At 31.9% G+C, this 16411-nt stretch overlaps 2 protein-coding genes across 12 annotated transcripts; one reads left to right on the forward strand and one right to left on the reverse strand.

Annotated features, from left to right (window-relative positions):
- Nucleotides 1-620: 620 nt before the first annotated feature.
- Nucleotides 621-13243, forward strand: LRR (capping protein regulator and myosin 1 linker 1 leucine rich repeat protein). 10 transcript variants are annotated; one of them, XR_015812317.1, is made up of 25 exons: nucleotides 621-766; nucleotides 2492-2589; nucleotides 3196-3246; nucleotides 3427-3535; nucleotides 3595-3701; nucleotides 3773-3900; nucleotides 3970-4059; nucleotides 4121-4368; nucleotides 4435-4622; nucleotides 4688-4765; nucleotides 4830-5014; nucleotides 5086-5234; nucleotides 8558-8673; nucleotides 8744-9162; nucleotides 9224-9338; nucleotides 9399-9538; nucleotides 9602-9749; nucleotides 9920-10073; nucleotides 10139-10216; nucleotides 10280-10438; nucleotides 11337-11447; nucleotides 11516-11638; nucleotides 11713-11793; nucleotides 11875-11941; nucleotides 12011-13243. XR_015812317.1 is itself a non-coding variant. In XM_088204258.1 (24 exons), the coding sequence occupies exons 1-24, from the start codon at nucleotides 730-732 to the stop codon at nucleotides 12022-12024; spliced, it is 3078 nt and encodes a 1025-aa protein (XP_088060384.1). In that variant the 5' UTR covers nucleotides 621-729; the 3' UTR covers nucleotides 12025-13243. The 10 variants fall into 10 exon arrangements, 3 of the variants coding, with proteins under 3 accessions (XP_088060384.1, XP_088060403.1, XP_088060393.1); XR_015812319.1 differs by having other exon boundaries at nucleotides 12014-13243; XR_015812316.1 differs by having other exon boundaries at nucleotides 11909-11941.
- On the reverse strand, nucleotides 13237-15149 carry LOC148237512 (epimerase family protein SDR39U1). 2 transcript variants are annotated; one of them, XR_015812326.1, is made up of 5 exons: nucleotides 15023-15149; nucleotides 14716-14917; nucleotides 14407-14647; nucleotides 13695-14163; nucleotides 13237-13461 (listed from the first exon to the last, which is right to left on the reverse strand). XR_015812326.1 is itself a non-coding variant. In XM_088204312.1 (5 exons), exons 1-5 carry the CDS (start codon nucleotides 15042-15044, stop codon nucleotides 13255-13257), a joined length of 903 nt encoding a protein of 300 aa, XP_088060438.1. In that variant the 5' UTR covers nucleotides 15045-15149; the 3' UTR covers nucleotides 13237-13254. The 2 variants fall into 2 exon arrangements, 1 of the variants encoding a protein (XP_088060438.1); XM_088204312.1 differs by having other exon boundaries at nucleotides 13695-13925.
- Between the last annotated feature and the right edge of the window lie 1262 nt (nucleotides 15150-16411).

Here is a 16411-nt window from a genome sequence, read left to right on the forward strand (position 1 = left end):
ATGCAATTATTTGTTTTCAAATAAATGTTTGGAATTGATAAAAACATTTAAAATATTTTTCAGATCTCGACACTTTTTAAATAGTACCTACCTATACATATTATTGTAAATTAAATATATTTTAAGTGTTAATAAATTGTATTCATAAAAATCGCATTTAATATCTGCAACAATTATTTTTCATGTACCAATAACCCGTATTTTTTTATAAATTTCACACCTTAGATTCACTAATGCGTGCTAATTAAATTTAGAGTTCAGCATACAATTGAATTAAGTTCACACGATTCAACCATAATAATATATTTTGCTTCACATGCTTAAAAATAATAAAAAAAGACTGTTGTATTTCTCACCATCGTCAGTGTGTGTATCTTAATTTTTATCTTATACAAAACAGTTGCTTAATGTAAAAAAATCTAAATATTATAATTACTTTTAAAAAAATACTTTATAAAAATGAAAAAAAATAAGTAAAATAATGAACGATGCATTTTAATTATTATTTGTTTTGTTATAATTATAATTTGTAAAATTATTATATTTGTTTCTCGCGAACTCGAAATAACGAGCGCTCGTTAAAGCCGATAATCGATACCGGCGTGCACGTCCCTAGGCGCAAATAGCGAGCTCCTGTCAGCGGGCGGAGGAGGGCGCGGCACGATGGCCTGCGGCCCCGCCCCCCGAACCGCCCGTCCCGACGCCCTTTCGCCACACTAACCTGCCAAAATGTCTACAAAGTCGCACCTCAACACCGACTGGAACGGTATTTACATACAACACCGTTACTATTCCATATCCATACATATCCGGCTTCGCGTATTTTTTTTGCACAATAAAAGCCGATCAATTTTCATTCATCGAAATCACTGCTCAACCCCAAAACTGAACGAATATATAATAAATTCATTCAAAACATAAAATATTTACTATCGTTTATTTATGCATGTATCGTACACAGTGGCGGCCAACTAAAACTCAAACTTACTCAACTATTGCAACTTTTTAATTATATTATAAATAATATACATACAAGCGAATGAATTCTATAACATTACAGTGATTAATATTTTATTTATTTATAAAGCCATTTATCTTATTCCTCTTTATGATATCATATCATTTATTTAATAATTATTTGTTATTATTGCTGTTTGAATCTAACTAGTAATTTTTATATAAGTTGTTTATTAACGTTACTACTACTACTATCTAAAAATATTGGTGTATTTATTAAAAAAAATGTTTTTCCCTGAAGCAAATAGCCGGCAGCCCATTAAAAATGAATCTGATTCTTTCCTCAATAATGACATCAGATCTGACAATTCTCGCCAAAGTAGCATAAGCTGATGAATCATATTTCGGTAAAAGAAACCTATAAATAAACAGTCGAATCTAATCCGAAAATATTTTTTAAAATATGTCATTTCAGTGAAATCATATCGAAATACATTTTCACCGGTACTTATATATTTTTACTAGTGAAAATATCATTTATCTGGCAGGTGCTAGTAAAATTATATGAATTCAGCCTTTTTCATTCGTAGTAATATATACATTTACATACTTATCATTATTTATTTACATGCAAGTATATACGATATGTTGTAGCGAATGTGTATTTTTCGGTATAGATTAGTACTGATTAGACCCTAGTAAAAGTTCTAAAACTAATAATAGTTTTAGAACTTTTATTAGGTCAAGTCCAAAATACAAATTAAGCCAACAGGAGAAAATAAGCAGAAGAAGTACAGACAGACTTCACATCTCGCATATTGCTCCATAGTTTATCTGCACTTTGATAATACACCATTTTTAAAGTATCTTTTCACATATTACATAATATAATATATTATATGAGAGTATTGGTTGAACTGTATTTAAATCGAATTTTGGTCAATAGGAGGGCACAAAAATAATTATCACTTCTCAGAAGTCAAAAATTCACGTCAAAAGCAATAAAATCGTGTCGGCGCCGTTGCAGTGGGAACTCTCGGTACTGAGCGCTCCCACTGCAACGGCGCCGACACGATTTTATTGCTTTTGATGTGGATTTTGACTTCTGAGAAGGGATAATTGTTTTTTGTGCTCTCCTATTCGTCAAAATTTGGTTTATAAATATATGTTTCATTCGATTCTCACTTATTGTAAGTCACATTATTGTTATAAATAGTCTTAATATGAACGCTAGATAACCGTGCTTTCCACTGCGGCGGCGATGGCACTATTTTATTGCTCTTGTCGTAGATTCTAAATTTAGTCAGAAAAAAAATACTGTGAATCTTAATGAAATCGAAATAAAAAAACGACCAATTTTTGCCCCTCCTAGAAATAGCTGAAATGATATCCCTTTTTTACTGCCACTATAGATCCATTATAAAATATAATTTATTAACAGTTTGCGGTTCTACTTATGCATCATCGATTACTGTGAATTTTGTGTTACTCATTCACTCTTTCTAATGTTTTTTTGTTGTATTTTCCTCAACAGATAGTCTTACGAATTTATTAGGGAAAACAATATATTTTAAAACTTTGGTACGCTTGGAAACGAGGGGAGATAAGACTAAAACAGAAAACAGAGTATTGGTGAGTATCTTTTTTATATTTATATGATATTTTAAATGTCCATTCAAACTGTCATCGCGTTAAAATGAGCGTTGACTGATTGATAAGATTAGAAAATTCAATATTGCGTGTTTATTTAATGTCATTGCTAGTTTTCTAAAAATAGATTATTTCCTAATATGTTGCGAAAAAGTTTGGCATTAAACACAATCGCATTTTTTCACAAAGTGATAATATATCAAAAATATGACATTTCTACATATACTGAACAAATATAACTTTGTCAAACTAGCCGTGATAAATAATTCCTTTTCATTTCAGTATTTTTTTATAGTATTTTTATTCTGAATCATCTTATATATGATTGTTCTAAGCCATGTCTATTGATTAATGTTTCGGGTGAAAGTACACAAAATTAACGCTATTTTATGAATAAGACATATTTATACTGTCTTAGACCTCAAGATTGATTTAAAAAATATTGTGGTTTTCTCAATTGCCTCAATCTTATTATAATATAATCAGTCAATTTTAAAATATTCCCATTTTTTAATAGCATTTAATAAATACATATTTACTATTTTTATATTTATTTAATTACATGTTTTAAAAATATTTATTTTACAGGTATTTTGTTCCAGTCGGATGTTTGTTTCGACCGTTAAAGTTCCCCCTAGAGTAAGTTTTATTTATAGCTATATCCAACACTGATTTTTTGTCATAAGTTTCGATTATTATTATCTAATGTCACTTTTCCTTCAGTTTAAAATCACAGTCAATATTTACATTACACATGTCAAATAGTGCAAAACTGATAAAAAGCTTATAATAATTATTATGGTCTCTAATTTTTTTTAGGTAGAGGCACATTATCATTATTTAGAAATTGAAGCGCTTGAGAGCCGTCAGCCGAATCATCTATGTTTTGTATTTGACGCCGACGCCAAACCTTTGTCATTATTAATCGGTAATAATATTTTAATTAATTAGTAATGGATATATATTAAATATATTATTATATTCTAGGCGATGAATCCGAAGGTAACGCTCGTGTTATTGGTGTGGTGTGTGCCTTAGCAGGAGTGCTTGCGCGATTGTGTCCAGGGTCGCCTCTGGCACACATCATCTCAAAAGTAATGATTATTATAATAATCAATTAATTTTATTATGTAAAGGAAATAATTTTGTTAACAACGAATTATAGATATCGGTACCGTGTGCTCTGGAAGCCACAGAGCGAGGTGTCGGAATAGCGACCATAGCCGGCGGACCTTGCGGAGGATTCTCAGCTCAATATGCCGCAGCTTGTGACTTACTGCAAGTTCCATTCAGGTATTTTTAAATCGGAATATTAACGTATTATAAATGGAGTTGATTAACATTTTTTAAATAAAATTTCAGAGAAGACGTCGCTTGGGATATTGATACTATGTATCATTCTCATAATCAGCGTATTTTGATGCTTCGTGACTTTGAACATCTAGAGCCAAAGTAATTATTTGAAATTAATCTAATGTGTGTGCGGATTGATTTTATTTATTTTTTATTTTAGGGAATTGAGTGCATTAGTGTGTGCCCTTCAGTACAATAGATGGTTTAGAGGTTTATACGGTGCCGGTGAAAATGGAGGTGCTCCTCTTGGCTTGGTGGCTGGTGCTTTACGACGCGGGTGTCTCCGAGAGCTGCATTGGCCGAGAGCCGCTCTTCGCCACGACGGAGCGGCCAGGTTAGCTCCGGCTATATCTTCGGCGGCTTGTCTGCACACTGTTGACTTGACGGAAAATCCGATTGAAGATAAAGGTATTATAGATCTTAAAACATAGCATTAGGCATATGCATATCATAAATTAAATTATCTTAAAATAGGTGCTATGAGTATAATAAGTGCTTTGGCTGCAAACGAAGGCGGTCTGAAACACGTTTGCTTTTCTCGCTGCGGCGTCACCGGCAAAACTGCCAACAGTCTCGGTACTATGCTCTGTGATAATATAAATAATTTGGAGACGCTCACGCATTTAGATCTCTCGTACAATAACTTAAAAGACGACATACACGTAAGCCGATAATAAATTATCACAAAAATACTTTCATTTACTAATCAATGGTTATATTCTTACAGGATTTATGTAGCTTTTTGGCGCAACCCAATGTTCTCACGCATTTGAATTTATCAAACACGGATATCATTTTAGAGAATGTAAGATATTGATTTATTTTTGCCTTTTCAATATATATTTTAATGCTGAATTATGCTCAATTAGATATTTGGAGCATTGCTGAGAGGTTGCAGTGCCAAACTACGCTGGCTCTCTCTTTCCGGCAATCCTTGGAGTCCTAGAAGAGCGAACAGAGATCCGCCGCCGTCTTTGCGGCAGTTTTTTACGGCTTGCTTAGCTTTGGAACATTTGGATTTATCACACTGTCGATTACCACAAGACGCTTTGAAGTATTTTATATATATTTTTTATTTTGTATGTATTCAAAGAGCATCGTTTATAACTAGGAATGATTTTTTAGGAACGTATTATTGGGATTGGCGTGCAACGAGGCGGCAGCCGGTCTACATTTGGTTTTGCGCGGAGTGCTTGCTAGCGGAGGTCCTCTAGTACTAGAATCCTGTCTTCCTGGAGTCCGTTGTCTATCGCATCTCGACTTGTCTGAAAATTGTATGATTTTATTTTTATTTTATTTAATTTATACGAAAGTGATTTTTTCAACAATTTCAATGCGTAAACAAGATATTTATTATTGTCTATTAGATATCTAGTTAGACTAACTGCATATAATGATTCATAAATCGGTCTTTCATAAATTCAAAAATCTAGGACAACATCGTCTTTGATTGAATGCTTCTGGATGCCTCCTAAACGTTTATACCACAGGCCAGAGCACCACTCGCCAATTTATTCCACTAAAAGATACTACTCATTCTTTTTTGTTGGTTGCAATTATTCGAAATAACCTTATGAGAAAGAAGTGCATAGAACTGAACTGAAACTGATATCGACGATGAAATAATCGAATTTAACAGTGATTAAATCTTCAATTGAACGGTGCACCGTTAAAAATAAAATTACTAAACATGACCCCCTACCCAAAGAAATTAAAGAATTAATTAAAAAAAAGAATCATTTAAGACATCTTTGGCAAAATTATCACGAAAAATCGGTTAAAAGACAACTTAACAAATTACAAAATGAAATTAGAATCGCTATTGCTGAACATAATAATAATACTTGGGAAACCAAATTAAGAGATCTAAAACCTGAAGATAATTCACTTTGGAACACTTCAAAAATTCTTCGCTGCGAATCCACTGGCATATGTAAAATTAAAACAATAACGGGTAACTTTGTATATACAGTTGAAGAAAAGTGCGAAACTATAGCGGACAGTCTTCAAAATCAATGCTCGGTCGATTTAAGTAAACTTAAACGTAAATTTAAAAATAAAACAGAAAAGTGCCTAAAATCCTTTTTTGAAAAAACAGCGGATACTAATATTGATATAAAAATTACACTATCTGAACTAGAAAACATCATCCGTCTACTTCCTAATCGAAAAGCACCCGGCAATGATTCCATACCAAATAAAGCTCTCAAAATCCTCCCCCCAAGTGCCATCAATTATTTTTTAAATATAATTAATTCTTCTCTCGAGTGCCTATACTTCCCGACGGTGTGGAAGCAAGCAAACGTAATAATCCTTCGCAAACCGGGAACAGACCCTTCATTAGCCTCTAGTTACCGACCTATAAGTTTGCTACCCGCTGCAAGCAAAATTTACGAAAAAATTATTCAAGCTAAATTATTAGTTCATGTTAAAGAAAATAAAATCTTGCCCGATGAACAGTTCGGCTTTAGAAACGCACACTCTGCTACTGATCAACTTCATCGAGTGGTGAAACGTATCCAAAGGGGCTTTGACAAGAGAATGTCCACTGGAGTAGTGTTCCTGGACATCGCCAAAGCCTTCGATCGTGTCTGGCACACAGGCGTCATATTCAAACTAATACATTTCAAATTCCCTGCTAATTTAATTAAACTAATCAACTCTTTTTTAAATGGGAGAAATTTCAACATAAAACTTGAAAATCATTTGTCAAATCCCAGACCTATAACTGCTGGAGTGCCCCAAGGTTCAATACTGGGTCCTTTATTATTCACTATATTTACGAGCGACTTTCCAACCAAGCACCGCGGTAACGACATAACTGCTCTATTCGCTGATGATACAGCTATTTTGTGTACATATAAAAATCCTCATCGAGCGGTAATTAAACTTCAAAATAAAATAAAAAATATTGAAAAATGGTTCGACAAATGGCTGGTCACTGCAAATCCACTAAAAAGCGTCGCAGTGATGTTCTCTCTTAGAAGAAAAAAAGCCTTTGCTATAGAAAATTTAGCCAAAATTAAAATGTATAATAAACCGATAGAATGGCATAATAAGGCCAAATACTTAGGTCTTACCTTAGACTCTAAACTTTCGTGGAAACCACACATAGACACTCTAATTCATCGAGTTAAATACACAAGAGCTAAGCTTTACCCCCTTCTTTGCCGCAAAAGTAAATTAAGTATAAAAAATAAACTGCTAATTTATAAAGCAATAATCAGACCCGCAATGTCTTATGCATCCCCTGTGTGGGGACATATTATAAATACTCGCAAATACCCTCAAAAATTACAAGCCCAGCAGAATGTTTCATTGAGAATCGCAGCAAACGCTCCTTGGTATGTTCGCAATTCGATGTTGCACCAGGATCTAAAAATAGACACTCTTAAGAATCATTTTGAAAGGCTTAATAATAGACACCGCGAAAGAATACGAAATCATACAAATGGCTTAATAGCTGATTTGTTTGATTAATTCCAGCTAATATTTCTTAAATTCAAATAAATAAAATAATAATAAAAAGGTGATGCGTGTTAACACACACAGACACCAATCCTCGTCAAGCAGGTGAGAGACTTAAGTCTAGAAACTGCGATAAAATATTAGATATTATATAGAATATTGTAAATCCGTTAGTTCAAAATGCGACATATTTTCTTTAAAAAACAGATTTATATGATTAATAATTGTAATATTTATGTGATTAAGATGTGATTTATTTTTATTATTAATTTATCCCTCGTATACTTACTTAGTTTTACTCATGTTAAAGGTAAAATTAATTAAATTTGAGTTTTAAATATTACAGAATGAAAAATACGTAAATACTGCATAACCCTTTAGTCCCAGACAATTTGGTGTTTAAAAATTTGAAACTTTTTTGTGTACTCTCAGTGATGTAAGGTTTTAAAAAAACAATAATATTTAGTTATTACAACAATAAATAAAAAAAATATATTTTCCATTTTTATTTACATACTTAAAAAAGTAAAAGATAAATCAACTTTGATATATAAAAAACACCCATCAACACATTTTAATTATTACTTATTCTAACTATATTGTCTGGTACAACCTATTTTAATTGGTAACAACTTTTGTGTTCATTTCGCCAGCCATCCCTATCATAAAAAAGGCCGTGGTGGTGCAGTAATTTATCTGTTACATAACAGAATCACTGGAAACTGCTATGTACTGTCAAACTTGTCTAAGATTTATTTATTTTATGTTGACACGTCACACATATCTTATATTAAATATTAAAAATTTGTGCTGAAATATGACCGGTGGGATGATTTTTCGCATTGTTAGGGTAGGCTAATAATTCGGCCCTTTGGGACTATATGTGATAATATTATTCTACTTTGATATCCTACACCGTAAAACTACTTAGATGAATCCCCTACAATGAGCATCGTTTTATTCTCTGCTATTTTCTAGCAATATGGGCATCATCGTTTTCGTATTTTAAAATGGTCATATCGTTTTCAACAAAAAAATATTTTCAGTACTACCGGTATTGCAATTCCTAGTTGTGACATTCACATTTTTTATATATTATTATTGATTGTACAATTTGAATGATCTCTAGGCGTTGAAGGAGAACTAGCAGGCGTGATGTCAGCAGCTGGTAAAAGCAGATCTTTACGTGGTTTGACAATCGCTAGGTTACAAGGAAGAAGACAATTAGCTGCTCCTATCGTACAGGTATTTAATCATCACATCGAAATTCATACATCTAAATATATGTTCTTAACCTTGGTTTATTTTTAATAAGGCTTTAGTGGAGGTGCTACAAGATCCAGAATCAATGCTTTCATCACTCGATATCAGCGATTGCAAATTGAAGAATACGCTACTACCGTTGCTCGGAGCTTTGGGAGCGGCTCGCGGATTAAACAGCTTAGACGTGTCGGGAAACGGCGTCGGAGATCCCGGCGCTCGTTTATTGGCGCGCGCCCTACGCTTGAACACGTCTTTGAGACACTTGACCATAGATCGCAATCATTTGACTTATAAAGGAATAGCTGAGTTAACGCAAGCGTTGCAATACAACCGCACGCTTCAAAAGATCGAATATCCAATAGCAGATGTAGTGGCCGGCGGTAGAGCTGCTTTAGAGAAGATGGAACCGCTCTGGCGGCAGTTGGACGAACATCTTTTGAGAAACGCTTCAGCTGATGTGTTTCCTGCAAAGTAAATTAATATATTACGCATTATTGAGTTTGAATCGATTTTAATGATATGTTTTGTGTAGTTTAAGACCCGAAGAAGATGACGGCAGTAGATGCATGCTTCCGCCTTCGCCGCTTCCGAGATTGCTCGAAACTACTACAGATATTGTACACGTTGGACTCACACATTATATGCAGGTAAATTTTTGATTAATTCTAGTGAATGGTACTGGAAGCTTATGTTTATCAACTTTTTAGGCTTGCGCCGATGTAGCCAGAGATCAAATTAACGGATCAGGAGCAGTAGGAGCATCTGCAGTTCAACGAATGGCTCCGCCGCGTTCGGCCGTACACAGAATTCTAGCACGCGCTCTTATGCCATTATCCTCTCAATTGACGTACGTTAATTATCGTTTTATGTCATTCATATTGTTATTCATATATAATTTATCATTATATAGTGAAGCTTGCAATGCTGTGGTAAGAAGCGTATATGAAGAAATCGACGGTGGAGACATGCAGGAGAGACAAGAAGGAGAAAACTGCCTTAGGCGTAATCGTATAGCTCCGTTCCCGCCTCCTCCTCTTCCACCACATGCACATACTGCGGTTAGTATTAATTTATATTATATTATTAATAATTGGCACAGTAATAAATTTATTTCCAATTCATGCTTATCATAGTTGGACTATTTAAATTTGGTAAGTTGAGTATGATTGAGTAAATTATTTGTTAAGAGGTAAGTTTTGCTTGGTTTTAATCGTAATAATTTCTGTAGGCTACTCCATTGGGCGGAAGACGTATGTCGGAAGCTCCGGGTGGACTAGTGGAACGTCCTCAATCAGCAGCTGGTGGACCGACATCTCGTTGCTCTCCCGATAGCCTTGCCGATCTGCCGTCGAATCACACACAACTGCATCATCTTGTTAAAGGTATATATTTTATTTTATGATCCTAATAATAATAAAACAATACTATAATTGCATGACTTTTACAGGGCGTCCAAGGAGAACAAAGACTCGAGCCCCAACTCGTCCCATACCTGATTCGCATCTTCACACTACAACTACTGATGGTATTGCTGATTTTTTTTTTTTAATTAAACTTAAGGTTGTTATTAAAACATTGTTCAATCTAGGAGTTGAAGTGTTTTGGCGCGGTAGAGCTTCACCTTCATCTCCGCGGTCTTCACCAACGTCTCCGACATCACCGACTTCTTTGACACTTCATAATGACGACACAATGTACAGTTTGACATCTGGTGAAAGTACACCCGTAGCCCTCGAAGAACGATCAGGTGAATATTGGTCATGATTTATATAACATTCTAGTTGTGCGATATCTAGGCTGTTTTTTAACTATAAATTATTAAGTCATTGTGAAAGCTGCTGCTTTCTGGAACTTTTAAGGGTTGTATTGGTCTATTCCGCTTGGTACAATGGGAGTAACTAGAAAAATTTGGCTTTACTATTTTTTGTTACAAAAATGAAATCAATTGCTAATATAAGAAGTTCACTGAGTAGATTGATTGGTTGAATTTCTTGTATAATCTTTTATTAATTTTAATTTGCTAAGTGTACATTCTAATAAAATAAAATAATAAAAAGGCTGTATACTAGCGGTCAGCAACCTTTTGAGAGAATAGGTAAATAATTTCTATGTTTTAAATTTTATTTGGTTAGGTAAAAGTTAAAATCAAAATTTTACTTTTTTTTTTGATTCTGATATTTTGAAACAGGAAATTGACCAAAAGGCATTAAAACGGGTAATGTGAGAATAAATTGACATGAGGCAAGGCGGAAAAAAATACCGACCCATCGTTAAAGGTTTTTAGCATAGAATGTCATAAATAGACTATGAGTCAATGACTCACCAGATTCTGGCCATAAAGCGTTTTAATTATCATTAAAAAAATATAATGAGCGAGCATAAATATAACGAGCGGAAAAGGATTCATTGTAGAGTGTTATTCATGGGGTGTTCACTATTCTGACCAATGCTCGCTCGCTCGCACCTAATCTGTCCAACATTAATGCACAATTATTTTATATATTGCTCATTTAAATTGTCATCATCTATTTTTATATTTATTTATAAGAAAGACATGACAAATTTATATTTCAATGTAGTCGAATCAATTCTCAGAAAATATTTTTTTGTTGATACTTGAATTTGAAAATAATTATTTATTACAGAGGGAGACGTGAAGCGAACTCAATCTGCCGAGAGTCCATCTTTGTCCACATCAGCTGTGACTTCGGAAGCTACTCCTGTTCCAAATGCAGTTAATAACGTTGGATCACAACGTGAGTCAAGTGTTAGTGTATGCTATATTATAGTAATCTTATATTCATTATTGAATCTTTTTGTTTAGCAGAGAATGATGAGGTTAAACTCAATCATCAGCTATCAAATGATAAATCTGGTTGCATCACTGAAGGCGTAGAAAGTTGTGTCGGTGGCAGTATAGTCGGTATATCACCAGCAGCTCTTACAGGTTTGAAAATATAATGATACATTATCATTTAATCAAATAAAAACTTTTAAAATGCTCTATTGTATTGTATACAGCAACACTGAGTAGTGAAATAAAAAATCATTAACAAATGATAGTTCAGTATGGTGATGCATGTATATCACTCCAGCAAGTGTGTGAGTGGACTTTATTTTTGTGTATTTTATCACAATTAAAATTGATTTTGATTTTCTTTTGTATAATTTTTTTAATTAAAGGTACGTATAAATAATATTATTGTTATTATTTAAGGTTCAATGAGAAAGGAGGCGCCGTTAGCAGTCGGTAAATATATTTTTTAATATGAATTATTTTAAATAACTACAATTGCTTTAATAATATATTTTTTTCCAGAAGAACCAGCGTAAATTGTATTTTGCATTTGTACGAATTTTTCTTCTTTGTTTATTGCTTAAAGTAAGATTGTAATTTGACTGAATAAATATATATTTTGTATATTTAGAAAGGTCTCACGTGTAGAGTCAGTTATTATATAAATATGTGAATAATGTGCTTTGTTCATAAGCGACACGTTTAAACTAACGAATAAGTTTTGCCATCGTATATAGTACATTCCAGTATGAATTTCAATCTATAGTAGAACATATTGACGAATATTTAATAAAAATAAACATAAGTAATTGTTTCGGTATGTATATCATTGAAGGTGAATTCGCTAATATATATATATCTGAAAGAATAACGATTAGCCGTAGATCGATTGTATATATCGGTAGGTCGAGTCAATTAGGTTCTGTATAACGTTCTTTGTGATAAGCATACTATATTTTAATATAAAGTTAATGTAATATATTCGTAAAGGTATAACATGTATATATACACGTGATCTATTTTTTATTTTTATTCTTAACGATAAGAGGCCTTCCATTTTTTTAACGCTAACAATATTTTATATTTATTAGCAGAAAACCAGACAGACATATGGTTTTATTTATATAAAATCGTTTTTTTATTATTATATTATTTATATATGTACAAACTATTAATTGTCGCATGTGTTTAAATTATTTTTAAGGTACGTTTAGGGAAGAACAATCAATACATAAATTTGAGTTCTTGAGATGTACTTGCCATTTTTAATTCGTCCACGCTTGTAAAAAATTTTAAATTTTAAAACGATCAAATGTTAACAGGCATTATTTTAAGTCTAGTCATAGTTTTTTTTTATTTATAAAAATCAAATTAACTGGCCTAGTTACCATATTTATTTGGAAAATTATTTATATTAATTTAACTGAAGTTTTATTATATTTTATATGCACAAATATGCATGTTTTAAAAATACATTGATTTAAAGTAGTTATTTTTTCTAACCTTAATATTTTAAACCGAATTATTGATTGTAAGATTGACGAGTGGTATTATATAGTGCTTTTTTTCATTTATATTAAATTTGACAATCAACTTTTACTTTCCATTGAGTTTTAATATATTAAATTAAAATAAATTCAGATTAGGTTATGTACTTCCTTCATCGTTCCTGTCTTTTTTAAAAATCACTGAACTAGATAAAACTATTGTGTCTTATGTATTAGAAGACTATTAATAAATAATAAAAATGACATATTCACAGCATTTTATTTTTCCTTCTTTATCTTTATAAACGTATCACAAGCAGATTGTATATCCGGATACTTATATTCGAATCCAGTTTCAAGTGTCCTCTTTGGTATCACACATTGTCCTTTCGTAATCATGTTAGCTCTTTCCTTACTCAATAATACATTGAACAGAAATTCACTCATTTTAAATTTAGCAGTGGCATTCAACGATTTAGCGAACGCCTGAAATTGTTATATAAGATAATATATATTTAATCTAATTACACCACAATATTTTTTTAACAAAAAAATGCTAACTCAATTTATATGTAGTATGTTTTTAAACAAAATTATAAGTATCTATGAGAAAAATATTTTTTATATTGAAAATTTCAGCTGAAATCAGCGTGTAATTCTACATATAAATCGAGTTATCTTATCTTTGTTTTACAAATAAATTAATTTTGATTACTCACATCAGTGAATTGTTTGTTGGTAATAGTTTCCGGAGCTACACCGTTCAATGTACCCGACACGTTATTTTCAACGCAATACAGGAATAGATTCGTAAGATCGTCCATGTGTATCCACGGCATAAATTGTTTTCCTGTTCCTATATGACCTCCTAATGACCAACTAAAAGGTAAGTAAAGATCTTCAATCATACCCCCCCCATTGCCAAGAACAACTCCACTTCTAATGTTAACCTGTGAAAAGTATAATTATTAATAATCTGTTCAACATTCAATAAGATATATTAGTCTAATTGGCCAAAATAAAACCGTTCAACATTTGTCAAAGCTACTCGCAACAAACATAAAAGTGTTTGCGAGGATTTGTACTTCTAATGATTATTTGATAAGCTTGAAGCACTAGACGCCTAAAGGAGACACTGTTACCAAGAGAAAAAAACATATGTTGATCTTCTGAAGAATCATCTTCGGCCTGCAATATAATCAAAACTTTTAAGTATAGCCGTTTTATTGCAAAATCTGCACAATTGGCCAGTCACATCTTCGAACCACTCTAAGATACTTTTTATAAGCATTAAAAACTTGTATTAAATGCGAAAAAGACTACCTATTAATATAATAAATTTAAGATACATCATATTTAATTTACTTATGTGTATAAATAGGGTATAATCAGTTTTGGTTTTTATAATTATAAACAACAAAATTAACATACCAATCTGCAATCTGGACTTTTTTCAAGTTTAGAAGCAGCTTCCCAATCATGGCACATATTTGAAAGAAAATCATATCCTTCAACTTTTACAGATTCATCAAATTGGGCTGTTGTAGACGGTGGATATATTCCAACACCAGATATTGTAATAAAAGACTTTGGTTTAACATCTGCATTGTCAATCGCTTTGGCCAGTGCTTTTGTAGTTTCAACTCGAGAATTATACACTTGGTCTCTAAACCTAATTATTTAATAGTACAAGATATAATTATGCATATCTAAACTATAACTAAAAATATATATATTTACTTTTTGTTCCAAAGCCTCACGTCGAAAACATTATGACCGGAGACATTGATAACAGAATCGACATTTTCCGGTATACCGTTGTATTTTATATAATCCCAACCAACAGCGTCCTTTATTTCTTGACGTGATATAATAACAACTTCGTAGTTATTAGATCTAAGAAGTTGAACGAGATTTTTTCCAATAAATCCAGTGCCTCCGCCTATTGAAAAATAGAAATAATGTAGGATTTAATATGTGACACTATTACATAACCAGTATGTTAATTATTAATGCTTGGAATGTAATAATAAAATAATAAACGAACCGACTAATATTCGAGAAACCATTTTAATTATAGATGTTTATTTATAAATCAATGGATTAAGCTAAAATAATATACAGATGAAGAGAAACGTCAAAGTTTTGACATTACATATAATGTTGCCATCAATAAAAACTTCAATGACAGTTTCTTTGCAATGAAAAAATATATACAAAATAATACAAACATTATGAGTAATAACATAGATTTATTAGTAAGTTAGGGCGACCATTTTTTCCAAACTAAAAACTAGAACATGTTTTTAATATTTTAAAATACTTCAATTATTAAAAACGTCAACTATCGGGAGATCGATATATTTTTAATCAACCGTAGAACAAGACAACGCTATGTCTTTTGTCATTGTTTATGCATGCATACAAACGCACTTCCTACTCAGACCTGATGACGTCAAGCACGCGCAGCTTCTCATACGTTCGCAATAAGGCACAATATATTTGTTTATATTTTTTCTTGACTAAATGAAAATTACAAAATGAAAAACCTAAATTACTTAAAATAAAGCATACACCTATAAACATATAACATACAAAAAAAATCTAAATGCCTAGAAATCCAGACATTTTATTACTTTATACATTTGACACACCGCTCTGTGATAAACAAAGCACGACACACGCGTAATTGTATTACCAGAACAAAAGTTACACACCTGTATTGGTCCAATAATACGAGTACTACTGGGCGAAGACGATGTAGGAAGACTTTTGGGGGCTTAATAAAATTCTGACCAAGATTTGATATTTTTTCTGGCCAAAAGTTGATTTAAATTTTGACCATTTAATTTGTTGACATATTTTTTTAATTGTTAATGAACATTAGAAAATCATAGACACACATATAAAAGTAAAAAATAAATTTCAATGTTTATAATAAAATAATTTTTGATGTTTGTATCGAAAATCAGTTCACTATCTTTAGTCTATAAAATAGTTCTTAGTTATATAATTGTTTGTTAATCACCATAATATTTTTTTGGCTCAATTTATAATATTATAAAGTGAGCAAAAAAAAGATTTGTTAACCTTTTGCTGATCTAACATTAAAAATATACACCTATTAAATGTAAAATTATTATTTATAAATATTTAAAAAGTTACTAGAATATATTTTTTAGTCCTAAACATTAATAGAAATGACGTTTTTAAAATTCCAGTGCAATTGACATGTCGAAAATAATTTATATGTAAGTTTTTCAACATTAGAAGGTAGAAAGAAATAGAATTTATAAGCGGAAATAAATACATAAATGTTGCTTTTGAATATCATCTGTTAACTCCACGAAATGATTTTGAGTGTTTTTAATTCTTAGTGATCTCTGATCGTGTGCACGCAGTTACATATACGCTTACCAAGTCTTATGTCAAATCC

The sequence above is a fragment of the Plectrocnemia conspersa genome, unplaced genomic scaffold (assembly GCF_051122295.1).
Source record: "Plectrocnemia conspersa isolate PC_06_02 unplaced genomic scaffold, ASM5112229v1 ptg000002l, whole genome shotgun sequence".
Taxonomy (NCBI): domain Eukaryota; kingdom Metazoa; phylum Arthropoda; class Insecta; order Trichoptera; family Polycentropodidae; genus Plectrocnemia; species Plectrocnemia conspersa.

Bases quoted from the DNA above. Each gene is read 5' to 3' on its own strand.
- LRR (XM_088204258.1), top strand. From the start codon at position 730: ATGTCTACAAAGTCGCACCTCAACACCGACTGGAACG. The intron at 3,536-3,594 runs GTAATAATATTT...ATTATATTCTAG, and splicing joins ACCTTTGTCATTATTAATCG to GCGATGAATCCGAAGGTAAC. The intron at 9,163-9,223 runs GTAAATTAATAT...TGTTTTGTGTAG, and splicing joins GCTGATGTGTTTCCTGCAAA to TTTAAGACCCGAAGAAGATG.
- LOC148237512 (XM_088204312.1), bottom strand. From the start codon at position 15,044: ATGGTTTCTCGAATATTAGTCG. The intron at 13,926-14,406 runs GTATGTTAATTT...TACTTTTCACAG, and splicing joins AAAGTCCAGATTGCAGATTG to GTTAACATTAGAAGTGGAGT. The intron at 13,462-13,694 runs GTGAGTAATCAA...TAACAATTTCAG, and splicing joins CCAACAAACAATTCACTGAT to GCGTTCGCTAAATCGTTGAA.